This window comes from Lolium rigidum, chromosome 6, assembly GCF_022539505.1.
Source record: "Lolium rigidum isolate FL_2022 chromosome 6, APGP_CSIRO_Lrig_0.1, whole genome shotgun sequence".
NCBI classification, from domain to species: domain Eukaryota; kingdom Viridiplantae; phylum Streptophyta; class Magnoliopsida; order Poales; family Poaceae; genus Lolium; species Lolium rigidum.
Genome location: NC_061513.1, coordinates 136,482,588 through 136,499,677, shown reverse-complemented (window position 1 = coordinate 136,499,677; position 17,090 = coordinate 136,482,588). Strand labels below are relative to the sequence as shown.

The 17,090-nt window shown below is 45.9% G+C and overlaps 2 protein-coding genes across 2 annotated transcripts; both read left to right on the top strand.

Moving 5' to 3' along the window:
* Positions 1-4,244: 4,244 nt before the first annotated feature.
* Positions 4,245-5,352, top strand: LOC124663329 (LEAF RUST 10 DISEASE-RESISTANCE LOCUS RECEPTOR-LIKE PROTEIN KINASE-like 1.2). The gene is made up of 2 exons (XM_047201051.1): positions 4,245-4,335; positions 4,559-5,352. The coding sequence occupies exons 1-2, from the start codon at positions 4,245-4,247 to the stop codon at positions 5,350-5,352; spliced, it is 885 nt and encodes a 294-aa protein (XP_047057007.1).
* A 1,633-nt stretch (positions 5,353-6,985) lies between these two features.
* On the top strand, positions 6,986-13,375 carry LOC124663328 (LEAF RUST 10 DISEASE-RESISTANCE LOCUS RECEPTOR-LIKE PROTEIN KINASE-like 2.1). The gene is made up of 3 exons (XM_047201050.1): positions 6,986-7,812; positions 11,434-11,460; positions 12,324-13,375. Exons 1-3 carry the CDS (start codon positions 7,077-7,079, stop codon positions 13,373-13,375), a joined length of 1,815 nt encoding a protein of 604 aa, XP_047057006.1. The 5' UTR covers positions 6,986-7,076.
* Positions 13,376-17,090: the final 3,715 nt, after the last annotated feature.

The following is a 17,090-nucleotide window of genomic DNA, read 5'->3' as shown; positions in this document are numbered from 1 at the left end:
ATTCTTTGCCCAACCACGTAAAAATCGGCGCAAATGCCTTATTTTATTTTTCCACGTTTGAATTGGAGTCTTTCAATGGGGCCGGCTGCCCATTCATTTGCAATAAGCTCATAAAACCCCTCCACTTCTAACCATGCCAACTCAAGCGAGAAACGCAGTTTATTACCTACATGTGCATGTATCCCTGCATAAATCAAAAGCAGTGTGTGGTCAGATCCAGAGCGAGTTAAAGCCCGGGGAGTGACCAAAGGGTATTTATGTTCCCATTCAACACTTGCAAGTACCCTATCCAATTTTTCATATGTAGGATTTTCTCTTCTACTTGCCCAGGTAAATTGTCGCTCAGACAACGCAATTTCTCTTAGATTAAGATTCTCAATAATCGCATTAAAAATAAATGGCCAGCGGGGATTGAAGTTATTATTACTTTAATCCTCTGGTTTTCTCAAAATATTAAAACCCCCAGCTAATAACATAGGCATTGTTTCAGTTTCACAAGTCCTCACTAATTCTGCAAGAAACTCATATTTATTTTTCTCTTGTGCCGCACCATACACCAGCACAAGCAGCCATTGAAAACCATCTTTTTTTAGAGGTGATAGACAACTTCACACGGTAGTCTCCACTATCTACCCTATTGACCACCAAAGTGATCGTGTTAACACCTACAAGAATTCCTCCCGACCTCCCATGTGGCGGCAAACAAAATCATGCAAACTCTTTACCCGCTGCTAAATCTCGTAAAAAATGTACCGTAAAATTAGACCGTCCTGTCTCTAGCAAAGCGATGATATCTAGGTCATACCCCCTTATAGATTCTTTAACAAACAAATGTTTTACTAGATCTTTAAACCCTTCATTATTCCCCATCAGTCCTTTCAGATTTGTCATTATAATTTTGATGGTTTGATTCTAATACGGCTACTCCTTCTAACATTTTTCTTATCATACGATTTCTTTTTGCGTTGTTTTCTCTTCCTAGTAAGAACCTGAGGAATCTGCACATCGACATCACTCAGAAAGTTCTCCTCTGCTTCCAAATCATCACATAGGTCAGACGCACGTGAAACCACTAAATAAAGAGAAGCATTTTCATGGTTTTTTTCCGATTGATCATTACATTTTAACATAGTGAGCGAACTCTGTAACTCATAATCTTTTATTAACTTAGTTGACTTAATGCAGTCGGAATGAGAAACCCCCAATGACATTGATGGTGCATACTCCCCTTCCTCCGCTTACAAAGAACAATTTTTGTGGTCTCGTCAACTCCGAGATGCCCAGCTCGTTTGGAAAGGACCCTACCAAAATCATTTTTTTCATGGCTTATTACTCAAGACCATGCTTGGACTGCGGATAAGCTTGAGTGGCAGGTATGGCCCAACCGTGGGACATGCCAATTTTGTAAGCAACAAAACGAAACTGCATCTCATCTCCTCTTCAGTTCCAGATACTCTCTTAAGATATGGCGCTCGATAAAGGATGGGTTTGGGCTTATGAAGCTAAACCTAAAGAAGTAGGTGGCCTTCGGCGAGGTTAAGGATTTGTGGTCAGCGGTGTTGCAGCGCAATGGGTCACGGTAGAAGAATTTGACATCCATCATCATGCTAGTCTCGTGGGAGATTTGAAATGAGAGGAACGCTAGAGTCTCCCACAATAAGAGCTCCATGCCATCTCTAATCGTATACAAGATCAAAGGCGAGCTAAAGAATTGGGTCAAGGCCAGCGCCAAACACCATGGAGATGTAATCTCGAGAGAGTACGTAATCCCTTATATCGGTCACTATGGCCTTGGTTTGTTTTTCTTGTAAAAACTTGTGAATTTTTCTTCTTAATTAATGAGGCGAGGCAAATCTTTTTGCCACCATTTAAAAAAAAAAAGACAACTTCAGGAGATCTTGGTGTAGCTTTTGTTTGGTAAAAGTTTTTCCTTGCTCGTGTTTGTTGGCTTTGTTCTATTTTTTTTGGGTATTATATACTTTTTTCTGTATCAACAGTAATGAAGTCAGACACGCTTCCATTGACTAGTGAATAAGAGCATCCCCACTCGTCTCCCCGGTGAGGCCCCCAGGATCGTGTTTTGTCATCCGGACGGCGAAATTCGGCCCAGTCGCGCCCCCGGTTCCTCGTTTTCGTCCGGATTTGGGCCTAAATCCATCCGGCGAGCCCACGCCATCCCCGGCCCCCCGGGGAGCGCTCGGGGAGTCCGGACGAAACGAAAGCGCGGGAAATGCCGAGGAAACTTCCCGCGTGTCTGGTGGCCCCAACTTATCGGCGAGAGACACCGATCGTCGTTCTTATCGCATCGTCTTCCGCGCGCTGTAAAAGCCTGCCGCCGGTCAGTATCGCCGGCCGCGTAGCTTCCACGCGGCGAGTTAATGCCGTCGCCTCGGTTTCACGCGCGCCTACCTCTATTTATCGCCGAACTACCGCGTCGGCGTCCAGGTCCGGCGGGTCCACGTCGGTCTTCGTCAAGAAGGAGCCGGCGTCTCCGTCGACACCGGCGCACGTCCAGAAGGAGCCGGCGTCTCCACCGCCGGCTAGAGGGCGCAGCAGCGGCGCCCTCGTCATCCGCGACCAACCCTCCTCGCCGCAGCGCGGGCGGAAGAGGAAGTCGGCGAAGAAGGAGGCCGCCGCGGCCGCCGCCAACCAGCTCGCCGAGGAGGAGGCGAAGAGCGCGGAGGACGCCGCGGTGGCGGAGGCGATCGCCAGGTCGCTGAAGGACCTGATGCCCGCCGACAACAACCTCCCCATCGACGCCGCACTGGAGTGGTCCAGGCGCGACTGGGAGCGCCAGGAGGCGGAGCAGCAGCGGCGGCTGCTGGATCTGGCCGCCGCGCGTCAACTCGCCGCCCGCGCCGCCGCACCATCCGCCGGTAGGAACGCCGCGCCCAGGAATGTGGTCAAGCTCGAGGAGAGCAGCGACGACATCTACCGTCCGTCGCCGCCACGCGCCGGCGACGCTGGCCAGGGCACGAGCCGCTGGTACGAGGCGCCGCCGCCCCAGGACGACGCCGGCTCGAGCGACGACGACGACGGCGGCGACTACACGGCCTTCTACCGCCATTTCGGCATGTAGGAGGCCGCTTTTTAGTTTAAGTTTTAGTTTGTCAATCACCGAATTCAAATATATGTACGAATTCGGCCTATTTATGTACGAACTCGCCTCTATATGTTAAATATATTAAATTTCGCTTATGTTTGAACGAACTCGTCAATTTTGTCTGAATTCGCCGTATATGTTACATCCATTCTGGGCTCGCGGCTGGGAAAATGGGCCTCCCTAGGCCAAATTTTCCTCCAATTCGGACGACAATATCACCGGATTTGGGCGTGGGGAGCCCAACGGCTGGAGATGCTCTAACAATTTGCAACGAACGTGGGGAGGGGCATAGAAAGGAGGAAATGGCGTGGAATGGTCCAGCAGCCGCGTCCAGTCGTGGTCATGTGGCGCAAAATTTCCCGAAGTGACAGCTCCCCTTCGACCATATCGTGACTATGGACCGTCCCGAGCAATCTCACCGTCGGCCATCTTTACTGACCGAGAAAATCGGCACTCTACCCAGTCTCGTCTTCTTCATCACACGATGCTTCCACTGCCCCTCCTCCCCGTCCTGCTCCTCTTCGTCGTGGTGGACGGCTACCAGTGGCGAAGGACGAAAAAAAATTAAGGTCGGGCGAAATTTTGAACTTAAAAAAAATATAATGCAAAAGAATAAACTATTTCGACACATTAATAGTTTATATGATGGTAAGCATAGTCACTCAGTACTATAGCAATAGCGACATGTTCAAATATAAGTAGAACCCAGAAACGTACCGATAATGAAGCTTGATTTGGCATAACATTTCCAGTTTCCTTAGGGGTGTTTGATTTAGATTGGCTGCTACTACCAATGGGCATAAAATATCTCTTCAAACCTGCAATTGAAAACATAAAATACATTAGTAGTTTGTCTATATTACCGAGCTCACAATTCACAAATTTAAACTTTATTCAATTGACAAAAAATTTACAATTGTACCTCCCCTTTAGCTTCAGCGTTCTTCCCTTTCTTGTCCATCTTGATTCTTCTGAAACCTCAACCACAAAATCAGAGCGACAAACTGTTAGAACTTGGAATTGCGATATCTGGTAGATAACCCCGGATGATCTGCAGCCTGCAGGACAGGGCTAGAAAAATTCGGAGGGATCCGCTTGGGAGGAAGCCGTCAGGGCAGAGCGTCGGGAGGCGCGGTGAAAGATGACGAGGCCGGAGGGCCGTATCTCATCGCGGCGCGGCGTCGCCTACTCCCGCGATCGCATCGAAGACGAACAGGCAGACTATGTATACGGTATACGATTCCTGCCGCCCATCCGGCCGATCGAACTAGGACCAGGCCAGGAAAAGACCATTCGGTACACGAACATGCAGCCCAGCTAGCTACGTAGCAGCACAGGCAGTCCATTCAGCCCATTTCTCTTTTGATTTTTCGTCAGAAACGAACAGAACTTGTACAAAACTGATTGTACATCTATAGATGCATATATATATGCGATTTTTTGCAAAAATTTAAGGTAGGGCAGCTGCCATACCTTGCCCAAAGGGGAGCTCCGCCCCTGACGGCTACCCGTCCATCTGCAGCAACGCCACCTGCGGCGACCTCACCATCGCCTACCCGTTCTGGCTCAACTCCTCTACATCTTCCAGCTGCGGTTATTCCGGCCTGGGCCTCGCCTGCGAGGGCAACACCACTCTGATTCTCCTCGACCAATCGCACCACCGGTACAGAGTCTCACACATCGACTACGACACACAGACGGTGTCCCTGGTCGTCGACGCCGAAACCTTCAGCACGACCAGCTGCCCGCTCCTCCACCGCAACCTCACCATCGACACCAGCTCCCCTCTGCAGCTCACGCCCTCGGACTCCAGCATCACCTTCTTCTACAACTGCACGAAGAACGCCTCCTGGCCTTCTGCCGTGGAATTAAGTGGCTGTCCAGACTATAACAAGACTTCGTACGTGCTCATGGACGATGGTTACCCGGGCGAAGCGTCCAAGTACGGTTGCGAGGCGGCGGTGGTGGCGCCGGTGCTGGATACTCATAAGGAGGCCATGGCGGAAATGCCTCGGGAGAGAAGATATCTTGATGTTCTGATGGGCGGGTTCGAACTGAACTACAGCCCGCACTCCGGGCAGTGCGGCATCTGCGAGCGTTCCGGCGGATGGTGCGGCTACCAGCACAACCAGACGAATGGATCGTTGGGATTCACTTGCTTCTGCAATGGCGGCCCGACCACGGATCATTGTGGTACGTACGCGTCAATGCCGTCATCTCCTGACTCCTCCCTCAGTGCTTCTCTTTGAATAGTCAGTGGGTGGTGACTTGTTAGTGTCAGTGATTTACGAGCTCTCATTTTTGGCGTAAACTGAGGGGCGCTTACCGATTAGTAATAGGCTACTAGCTCTGCCCCAACCTCCGGGCTAACAAGCAACCAAACATTCTACTAAACCTGGTCAAAGTCAACATTGTTTATATTGAGCTGGGGTCGCCGAAGCCAGCGACGTGTAGCACTGGAGCGAGAATTAGCCAAATCCGTCTGCCTCCTCTCGCCAGTCGCCATGGCTCACCTACTCCGCTTGACGTCCATGCCTCCCCTCTTCCTCTCAGCACCTACGACGATTCCATGTGCTCGGAGTCGTTCAGTTGTGGCGGCGTTGACATCAGATATCCATTCTATCTGTCAAACACAACTCGAGCAAAACCCCCGATTACACGTCCAACTACTCTTGCGGCTACACCGACCCGAAGATCTTCTGCCAAGGCGAGGGGAAAGCCATGGCCCCGATCCTTCAACTCGATGGAGACAGCTACATGATTCTGAACATCTCCTACGACAAATATACCTTCATCCTCGGCGACACCGACGTGCTCCGCGCCAACGACTGCCCCAGAGTCAGCCACGACGTGTCATTCAGCCGAGACTGGCTGAACTACACCGACTCCTTGGACAGCCTGACTTTCTTCTTCGACTGCTACCTCAACCAGCCGCCTCCTGATTTACCTGATTACAAGATAAACTGCAAAGGGTTCAGTGGAGACGGTGTTTCCTTCGTGTTCACCTCTGAGAAAGTCGACGTTTCTCAAGAGTACGACCTGGCTGGCCAGGCGACTGCAGACAGAATTTCGCGGTGCCGGTATATAAATATCCTCTACTGGAAAGTGGTCCGCTCAAGTTGCCGACGGCGTACGGTGGCGTGCTTAAGCGGGGGTTCGAGCTGGAGTGGAACCAGGGCACAGAGCAACTATGCCGCCCGTGCGAGCAGTCTGGCGGACGGTGCGCCTACGCCGAGAGGAAGGAATTGCTCGGTTGCTTGTACCCCGGAGGGAAAGTGGGCGTTCAGGATTGCAACGGCAGCGGCGCGACCCCTGCTTATGCTTTATGCACACCCCTCGTCAGTCGTCAGGTAAGTTCTTGAGAACCGATCGTTCAATTTTAATCCCGTTTGAAAATAAACGCTATCTATATCACGCAAGTCCTGTAAACTACTTTTGAACTTATATAGCCGACTTATGAGTTACGAAGTAACAGCTATCTCGTCCAACCAAGTTTTCACCATACATCCCAAGTTTTGCTGCTTATAGATGTACATTTGACGATTCCAAAATATAAAATCTTCATGTGAAAAAGAATTTCAGCACCGTTGTGATCATCTAAATCAATCTAATTGAGACAGTCAACGAGAAAGATTGGAAGACAGAGACACCAGACGAATAACTACTCTGGAGCCGAGATAGAGATGACTGGCAAGAGGCCGCCAGGTAATACCGTTGAATCTTACCTCCCGTTAGTCGCCCTTCCTTCTCTGAAATTTCCTCATCGGAGACCAAGAGCCCTCGCAACATGTGAACAAAGATAGGCGGGCGGGCAGCGAACCAAAGCAGACAATATATATGGAGCAGTACCGCTAAAAACTTAGCTAGCCAAGCATCCATGCCTCTCTTGCAAAGCCACCACCTGCTGCTTCTCCTCTTGGTTGCCCTTGCCACCTCCCATGGCGATTCATCCGGTGCTACCTACAACTCCTCCATGTGCTTGAATCAAACTTACAAATGCGGAGAACTTAGTATTAGCTACCCGTTCTATCTCTACAGCGAGACAGAAGAGCTCAACGGCTACAACAATTCCTACTGCGGCTACCCTGGCATGGGGATCGTCTGCGACGACGACAAGCCCATCCTGCAACTCAACGGCACAACAGCGAACTACACGGTTAAGAGCATCAGCGGTGCGAGCGCGAACGTCTCGCTAGCCGATCCGGAGGTCGTCGAAGGCAGCTGCCCAAGAGTCGACCACAACGTGACCTTGGCACCGGGCGCATGGCTGGACTTCCCTGACAACACGGTCGATTACCTCGTCTTCTTCCTCAGCTGCTACTTCCAGCTTGGTCTCGTCAAACCGCCTACCCTCGACCCGATCACCTGCTCAGAATTCGGTGTTCCTGGAGTCTCGTTCGTGCTTCTCAATACTTCGGTGCCTCCCGGGAACTGGTCGCAGGCGTGCCGCCAGGTCATACAAGTTCCTGTGCTCAAACTCGAATATGAACAGGCCGACCCAAATGATCCTGCATGGGGAAACACTGGATACGGCGATGTCCTTCGCGAAGGCTTCCAGGTATCGTGGGACGACAACAGACCCGCCGCGTGTACGCAGTGCGAGGGATCCAATGGAAGGTGCGCCCACAACGAAACAGGAGTATTCCTGGGTTGCTTGTGCACCAACGGACAAATCAACGATAAGAACTGCACTACGTACAATTCAACTGGTAAGTACTTCTCAATCTAAATAGCAAGGGAATCGATTTTTTTTGTGAGACATATGAATATAGATTTTGAAGAACTGGTAAGCACTACGTGTACTAACCCATAAAAAGAGTCCCGAATCGATTTTAAGTAGGGAATGCGCTCACGAATCAATTTGGAAATTAATACAAAAAATATCAATGTTTTTTTAGTTGAAAGTTTTGTAGAGCTATCTGAGGTTATTTTTGCGTACCTGGAAAACTTTTCTGGGATCCAATGAACCTTTTCGAAATCATCTCAGCCTTGCATTTTTTGTGTGCGGTAAGGGAAAATGAAAATTGGGCCGGGGACTGGCTGGAATGTCCGCGTGGGCAAAGAGACTAGAGAGGAGTGTGTCTAACCACCTTCATATATATAGACATGCAAAATCATTCCAAAGACAACCAAATCGTCTAGATAAAATGGGCTACTTTTGCACCAACGGGCAAATCAATGGACCGTCTACAGTTCAATATGGTACCCATTTTCAAATGGGCTAGTTGTTAATCAGACCCTAGGTGGCAGCACGGTGTCCGATCTTAATCAAAGGCGATTATAGTATGTCCAACAATATAAAAATCCGACATACACCATTTTCTGGTAGCATACAACATCTTTCAAATTTTCACCCGCGAACTATAGAGTAAACATACAAAAACGCAGCAACACTTTAAACAAACCAACAATTATAAAAGGTCGTTGAGAATATGCAATAGAAAAACACCTTTGCAGTCTGATCACAAGTTCACAACGTTTGCAACATATTGTCGCATGTATATCAATAGGAGTTTACAACATGTCAAAACAACTTGGGCAATGTGAAACAAATCTCAAATTTGTGAACTTCTCACCATTAGACTTTGAGGTGCCCCAACCTCAAAGCCCCGGTCTCGCCAAATCCCCGTCATCGTCAATTTCCACCTTTGATACCATCTTCACCATACTCATGTCTCAAAGAATTTTTGTCTCGAGCTCCACCATGAGGTCATCCATGAGAGCGGTTTTGCGGCCTGAGGGGGTGGTGGAGGAGGGCAGGCATGACTAAAGGAAAAATGAATGAAGATATCTTCCTTTTAGGAAGAGATGGAGGAGCAAAAGGATGAAAATAATAAATTAAGACAGTTGTAGAGGCATGCCGCCTATAGGAGGCAGTGCACGTTGCACCATTTGAGCGGAATCCCTCATGCCCAACTTCAAAATAGAGCCACGTACAACATCATAAATATGGGTTACAAAGCACACACGCACGCACGCGCGCACACACACATACACAGACATAACTCGATGCATCACCATTACACAACATCGTCGACTCAAGCTCTAGCCCGGGCGTGTAGCTTCCTAATCTTTCTCAGCGCCTCGTCCAGTAGTGTCATGTCCGTCAGTCTGACCAAAAACCTCCAGTACTGCATATGAATTGACATTTGAAAGAAAACATCACCCCCAGTGTTGGGATTATGCCAAATATGATATACCACGGTAGAGGTTTAATCTAGCAAGCCCGGGTGGCCCACTTGGGTGGCGAAGCTTTTAAAATAGTTAAGTGGTCTAATTGCTGGAAGATGGAGGCCCAAACCCTGACTAAGGAAGGTCCAAGATAGATTCCATAAAGTTCTGGAAGAACGAATAGTTGTCGTATAAGTCACTGATATACTCCCTTCATTTGGAAATGTATGATGTTGAAGTATTTTGTTTGATTTAGTTTGTATCTAATCCACTTTTATGTGTAAATTCACCCATTTTATTTTGTATCTAGTCTATTTTAAAAATACCTAAAACATTTTTCGTTGATGCACAGAGGAAGTATAATAGAACTACGTAGCCGGTTAGGTCTTTACCTTCATCTACCCTAGGTCATGGCTTCTATATAAGCCGTCCTAGGGACAACCTTTAGAACACACACTCAATATGCACTCAATACGCAGAACACATCCTTGTAACTTGTATTATGTGCCATTATAGTGAATTATATCGGGACGTAGCGATCCTCCATGGAGAGAACTTGAAACTGGGTAAACCGCATGGTTACACCATCACGAGCATCCCACCGTTTAGTTTCACAAACCCTAGCCTTGAGGACCCCCTAATGGCATTTTCTCGAGGTAATGACAGTTGGCGTCCACCGTGAGGCCAGCGGCATCTGGAGCTGAGATTCGGGCGGAAGCATGTGGAGGCATCGATTATACTGTGGCTGTTGGCCGGTACGTCTACTTCGGCGGATCACCGTTTATCGCGGAGGACACGTTCATGCCGGATTGCCGGCTACGCGCCGCGTTGCCGTCTACTCAATCATGCAAAACTGAGGTGTGTCGAACTGTTTAGCATTGCAACCATAGAATGATTCATCTTTGGAAAATTATATCGTTTGTTTAGCACTGTGATCGCATCATCACTATCTTCTCATTTGCAACAATAATTAAGTTGTGACAAGTCTACTCAATCATGCAAAACTGAGGTGTGTCGAACTGTTTAGCATTGCAACCATAGAATGATTCATCTTTGGAAAATTATATCGTTTGTTTAGCACTGTGATCAATTCAGAGGTGCATCATCACTAGCTTCTTATTTGCAACAATAATTAAGTTGTGATAAGTCACTCGACAATATTGGTTACACATTGACAATGAGTATTATGGCCGGATGTAGGGAGGACACGTGAATAGTTACACCATTCTGATCTCAACCGAAATGAAATCCATCACCATCAATCCTAAAAAGGATAAGAGACTTCACGAAGGTCAAGATTTTATGGCTAGGAAGTAAGACTAACTTCAATTGAGAGTGAATTCCACTTTGCAACATGTACTCGTTAGGTGACAGGTTCCACCAGATTTCATTTTTACACCACATTGCACAAAAGTTTCAAAACATTCTACTTTGCACCGTATTTGGAGACTAGGTGAAGGCCAGGGCTGACATACGGGCAACTCCCAGCATTCAGAAGCTGCCGCAGCGGATCGTCCAAAAGACCCTGAGCCAGAGATGACGCCCCCTTATATTAGCTACTAGCAATAATGAAACATGAGGACGTTCGATCACCTGATGTTCCTGCGGGTCTTCGACGCTCTGTCGGGGTTTAGCACAGTAGCACCACAAGGAGACGCACCTCCCATGGCAAGATCAGCCGCACTGGCCAGAGCCGTCGGACACCCGCTGGTCAAACATGTGCTGCCCAGTCAGCAAAAATTGCGGACCCCGCATGTCAGCCCTACCCAAATCTCTAAATGTGGTGAAAAGTGGATCTAGCTGTTGCAACCTGTCACCCATTTACAAATACACAAAGTTGAATTCACTTTGATTGATGATCTGATCTTTGAGAAAATCAGAAATGACAGTTACACTTATCATGTATCAAATTATCTTTTTCGGATTTATACATAGAAAAAGATGGTTCTTTCATTCTTTTGAGAGGAAGATTAGTTGTTCCTGTTACACAAATTACTAATGTGATGGATGCCTGGAACCGTAGATGAAGAACAGTTAAGTTACCTTCTGTTTCAATGAGTACCGTCCGAATGATGATACTAACCGTGCAGTAAAAACTTATTTTGTGGATAAATGCATATTTCATCTACTTATGAGCCTTGATCTTAAAATCTTTGCAGGACAGAAGAAGGCCAGCATACAACTATGTAAGAAATGTCTCTCAACCACATTATTAATTCTTTTCCGTCTTCCATCTTTTACAAAACTGTTTGCTTCAATCATATGTATTTAGCAATTGCGCAGTATATTGAACTTTAAAATGACTTTGTGATGGTTTTTATCCCATTGAAAAATATTGTCGTGTTTTATCCCAAGCTGTGACCATGTGACAGATTTTACTCCATTTTATCATTTTCCCCAAATTCATAAATTGGACCCACTTGTTCGGATAACGTGGCAGCTGACAGGCTGACAACTTAGGCATGTATTTTCTGGGGGTGTATAGATTATGTTAAATGCCTATAATTCATAAATGAGGTCGAAAACAATGAAACTGCGTCAAATTATGCCAAATAGGTGCCCCTAGCTGCACCGCACTGCTCCTGCGCCACGTCTTATACACCTCTAATGTATATGTGTTCAAGTTGTCCGTACAGAGAGCTGCTACAGCTTCTGATATATACCCCGGCATGTCTTGTCAGTTTATGGGAAACGACATAATGAGGTAAAAATCATCACAATATCACAACTAGAGTTTAAAATGTGATACTTTTTAATAAGGTAATTACTGTCAAGAGTAACAACTAAAGGCAAAAGGTGGAACATACTCTAAATATATCTAGCCTTTTAGAAATACACAATACATTCGGTTTGTCAACAAGGATCTACAGTAACTTGAGTTCCATTGCTTTCTATTCGTGACACTAGAAATTGTGTTGCTTCCATATGTTCAGTCATTTATGACTTTGTCGTTATAATGCAGTAGACAAAGAGCGAAGAAACCAAATTCGTAGAAAATTTCATAAGTTTCCTCCCCTTTTGATCCTTTTCCCTCAAATTGTCTACACAGATACAATAGCAGGCATCTCAAGCATAATGGTCTGTCTGCTTTTGTTTGCATTTTGTTTGGGGTACAAGAAGTACGGACGCAACACGAAATCAAAGGAAACAGCAAGAATTGAGTCCTTCCTACAAAAGAATGGAACCATACATCCAAGAAGATACACTTATGAACAAGTGAAAAGAATGACAACATCTTTTGCTGAAAAGCTAGGTCAAGGTGGATTTGGTGCTGTTTACAGAGGCAGCTTCTCTGATGGCCGTCAGATAGCAGTGAAGATGCTAAAGGACTACAAGACTGATGGGGAGGATTTCATCAATGAGGTGGCTAGCATTAGTAGAACTTCTCATGTCAACATCGTTACTCTCACAGGATTTTGCTTGGAAGGATCCAAAAGGGCACTAATTTATGACTATATGCCTAATGGTTCACTTGAAAGGTATGCTTTCAAAGAGAACTCTAAAGGTGGAAATACTTTAGGTTGGGAAAAACTGTTCAATATAACAGTCGGCATTGCTCGGGGTCTTGAGTATCTCCACCGAGGATGCAATACTCGCATTGTGCATTTTGATATCAAACCTCACAACATTCTGTTGGATCAAGATTTTTGTCCTAAGATCTCTGATTTTGGACTAGCAAAGTTGTGCCTCAATAAGGGAAGTGCTATTTCCATTGGTGGTGCAAGAGGAACAATAGGTTATATTGCCCCCGAGGTTTATTCGAAGCAATTTGGAGTAGTAAGTACCAAATCTGATGTCTACAGTTATGGAATGATGGTTCTTGAGATGGTTGGGGCAAGGGATAAGAATATCAGTGCAAACAGTGAATCTAGCAGCCAATATTTCCCACAATGGATTTATGAAAATTTAGATGAATATTGTGTTAGTGCTTCTGAAATTAATGGCGAGATCACAGAGACTGTAAGGAAGATGATAGTGGTTGGTCTGTGGTGCATACAGTTAAGTGCCACTGACCGTCCAACAATGACTAGAGTCGTCGAGATGCTAGAAGGGAGCACAAGTGTCCTTGAATTGCCACCAAAGGTGTTGTTTAGTTGGTAATCATCATCAACCAATATGTTAATATAGATGCTGAGCACTTGCTCCAGTATTGCACCATTGTAAGGAGCTGAAAATTTCAAGATTTCCATATAATGTTGTAAATTGTGTGCAAGTCGCGTACCAAATTGTGCACTTGCTTATCAGGCCGTTGGGGCTTTATCCGTATATATGGGTCATCCTCGGCCAATAATTTCTGGACAAAAGACATGTGCTCAGCTCGGCTTTATACCCAAACTCTTTTGTGCATTAGAGAGTCAGTATTCTACTACTGTTGCTCAGGTCTAATCTTTTATTTGCCACTCCACAAATCTATACCACAGGATACTTGGATTCAGTATTAAAATTTCAGGGTTCAGGTTCAGAGCGTACCTAATTCAGAGTAGAGCAAAATGCCGAGTAATCAAGTCATGTTGCAGATTCCGGATCTCAGCGGGCCCCTAACCGTGCCCGTAGCAGGCGCACCGCGCCGGAGCGCGGGGTATCCAGCCGCTAAGATAGCGCCGGCAGGCCGCAGGCGTCTAGTGTGCCCGGCAAGGTAGGGAACACCAGGACGCGGCGACGGGCGACCGCGGCGTGACGGCGCGAGGAGAGACAGTTGAGACTAAGCGTCGATACGGATTTGCCTTCTTTTTTTTTGTGCTAGACTAGAGGAATGGTGAAAACTGTCGGCGTTCTCTGCCGATACAGCCTGGGTCCAACGGCCAGTGTCATCCGCGACGAGAAAGGGAATCGTCCTTCCATGTTTTTTAAAAAGTTAACTACTTAGTAGATATACTTATCTCCACTAATATAAAAAGAGAGAGAGCCGGAGATCCAACAAACCTCAGCCGCTTATCTGTGTAAATCTAACGATCGAGAGGGCCTCAATGTTGAACGCTCAACCCGTTGAGCGCTACACATGTTTAGAGGTCATCCCTTAATCATGTTGAGTCCGCTTTTCCCGAACCATCGCCCCGCACCAAAAAAAAAACCCTCCTCCCACATCGCCATGACCCACGAGCCCACGACGCACGAGTGCAATGCCCGCCGCCGCAGCAGTTCCCATCGCCCCGCACCGCTCCCCGCCGTCGCCCGCGACGCTCCTGCCGTGGAGCCTACGAGCTGCCTTCGACGCTCTTCACCGCCTTTCTCCCTGTCCGATGCCGCTCCTCCTAGCCTTCCAGCGCCGCCTACCGCAGGAGAGCCTGCCGGCCGCCGCGTGATCCACGACACTGCCCGACGCTGTCACACGAGTCTCCATGCCGCCAATCGGCTACACGTCGCTGCGGCCTCCACGCCACCGCCACGCGCGAGGCTGCACGCGAGGCCCCTACGCCCTGCACGCCGGCACGCGACACCCGCGCCGTCCGCCTCCTGCACATCACATGGTTCAGGTCTTCCCTGAATGTCGATAACTGGGTGCCGCACTTTCTTATGGTTCGACGTCTTCCTCTGCCTATTTCACATGCATTTGAACATCATTTGTACCAATGGATTGGGTTCAAGACTTATTCTTAAGCAATGATTAATCAGGATTAGTGGTTTACAAAACAAGGGTTTTGCTTTAGTTGGAGGCAATGAACTGAATTTAAACTGAAACAATGGCCTTTATGGCTTTCTTTTCTGAAATAGCCTTCTCAAATAGCAAAAAATGTAGATTTCTGGACCATCTGTAATCACAAGAAACAATGTACACATGTTTTCTAATACCACCACTTTATACATGTTTCAGCGAAAATGAATGATCATGAAGTCTGAGGGTTACACGGTTTCAGAAACCGGTCCAATCCAATTTCTTGTAATGCTAATTTTCAATGAAGTTTTTTTTGTCACATTAGATGCTTTCCATTTTCTTCTTACTGGACAGTGTATTACACTTTGTTATATTTTGGGGTAATAGCTAACCCAACATGGTACAACTATTCCGTTTTAGGCTAGGATATCTAAGGATAGTTGAACAATAACGGGAATGGATAATCCCTCCTGATAGAAAGGGGTGAACTGTAAGAGAATCTGAATATGCTGTGTTATGTAGGATAGTATACAGTTTAAAGGAAAGTGCAGGTGGAACCATTATGTTTTAAGGGAAAGTTCAGTGGCAAATCATCCAGAATTGGAGGTTGAATAAAACTTTCCTTTCTATTTTCTATCACTATGTTTCATAATATAAACCGTTTTGGAAAAATTTATATTATGGAAAGGAGGGAGTATACTATGGTACAACAAAAGGTTGTCAAGTGATAAATTTAGAATAACAAAAGGTTGGGCATTCACATTAAGGGAGAATGAAGTTAAATACTCTGACAGAAAAGGTTGGGTAGTTCAGATGGTTCAGTTTGATGAGGGTTTTTTTTTTGAAGGAACTAGGAAGGTTACTGAACTGGAAAAATGATTAACATGGCCAATTCTTTTGAGTTTGTATATAACCATTAAATGCTGACCATCCACAAGTTTAGCAATGGGTCAGCAGGTAATTAGTCATAGTTGTTCCACAATTTATCTTGGCTTTATGAATCTTTGTGTGACATCACCAAACCTTGGAAGATTTCTGTGGTGACAGAATGATTTACACGGCTTGTAAATTTGAGTTATTGTAGCACGTACATTGCAAGAAGAATTTGATTTTTTTTTCTTTCATGAACAGGCTCAGATACATGAAGAGCTCCCGAGTTATGCATTTTAAATATCTGATGAAGTTTCAGTTTGACAAAAGACATGGAGCTCTATATCAGCAAGGTGAGTTACTGACTGTAAATTTTGATGGTGCAATTAGTTCCATATGTTAAGAGATGGAGCCTTATTTGTACCTTCTCTTAATTTTTGGTGTTTAAGGATGGCAACTTGTAGCTTTCTAAACATCTTCTAGACATAGACTGACTCCGAAAATCCATAAATGCACACAACGGCTTATGGAAGGGAGTCTTGCCCTGTCCCTTCAATAATTGTTTCAGTCGTACATATGTTACAAGCAGATTAATATGATAGATGGAGATTAATATGCAAGGAGAATATTTCAGGAGGATAATGGTTCACGCAAGAATACAATTTCTCTATTTGAGTTAAATAGATGGTTGCAATGGAAATTGTATTGACCATTAAAGAATACGCGTAGTACACACCTAGGAGATTAGGTATACGTGTGACATAATCCAAGAGCTGAGTCAGCGGTCATTGAGGAGCAAGTCATGTACCCGCAAAGAAGAATTCTCTCTATTTGTAGCCTATCCAGTAATTTCTTTTTCTAATGATCCATACATGTATTATGTATCTGCAATTATGCTCAGCTGGTTACATACCTATGCGTTCGTATCTTTTTCCTGACCAAACAAAGTACGTATGTGATTTCTCTTAATGGCAAAATGAGCTCAGTTATTTGCTTCGCTGTTGTTTTATAATGATGGAACTTTAAAATTGTGCTACCCATTTTTTATGTCTTGCTGTCATTGTTACTTAACACTCAGGAGCTTTGTTGGCACATATATCTATTTTGATTGAAATTAGAATTCCCCTCAAGTCATTTGTGCAGTTGGTGGAGATTATTGTGTTGCTTGGATAGTTGCATATCAACGTCATCTACGATGAAGAGCTCCCGGTTCGCATTTTAAAAGCTAAATAAAATGTGGCATCTACGACAAGATCATCAACTTTGAATATAACATACATAACCTTTATACTTCCAGCAGCAGCAACAACAATAATTCATGGCGTCCTTTTTCCAAGGTACATCAGACCCCCC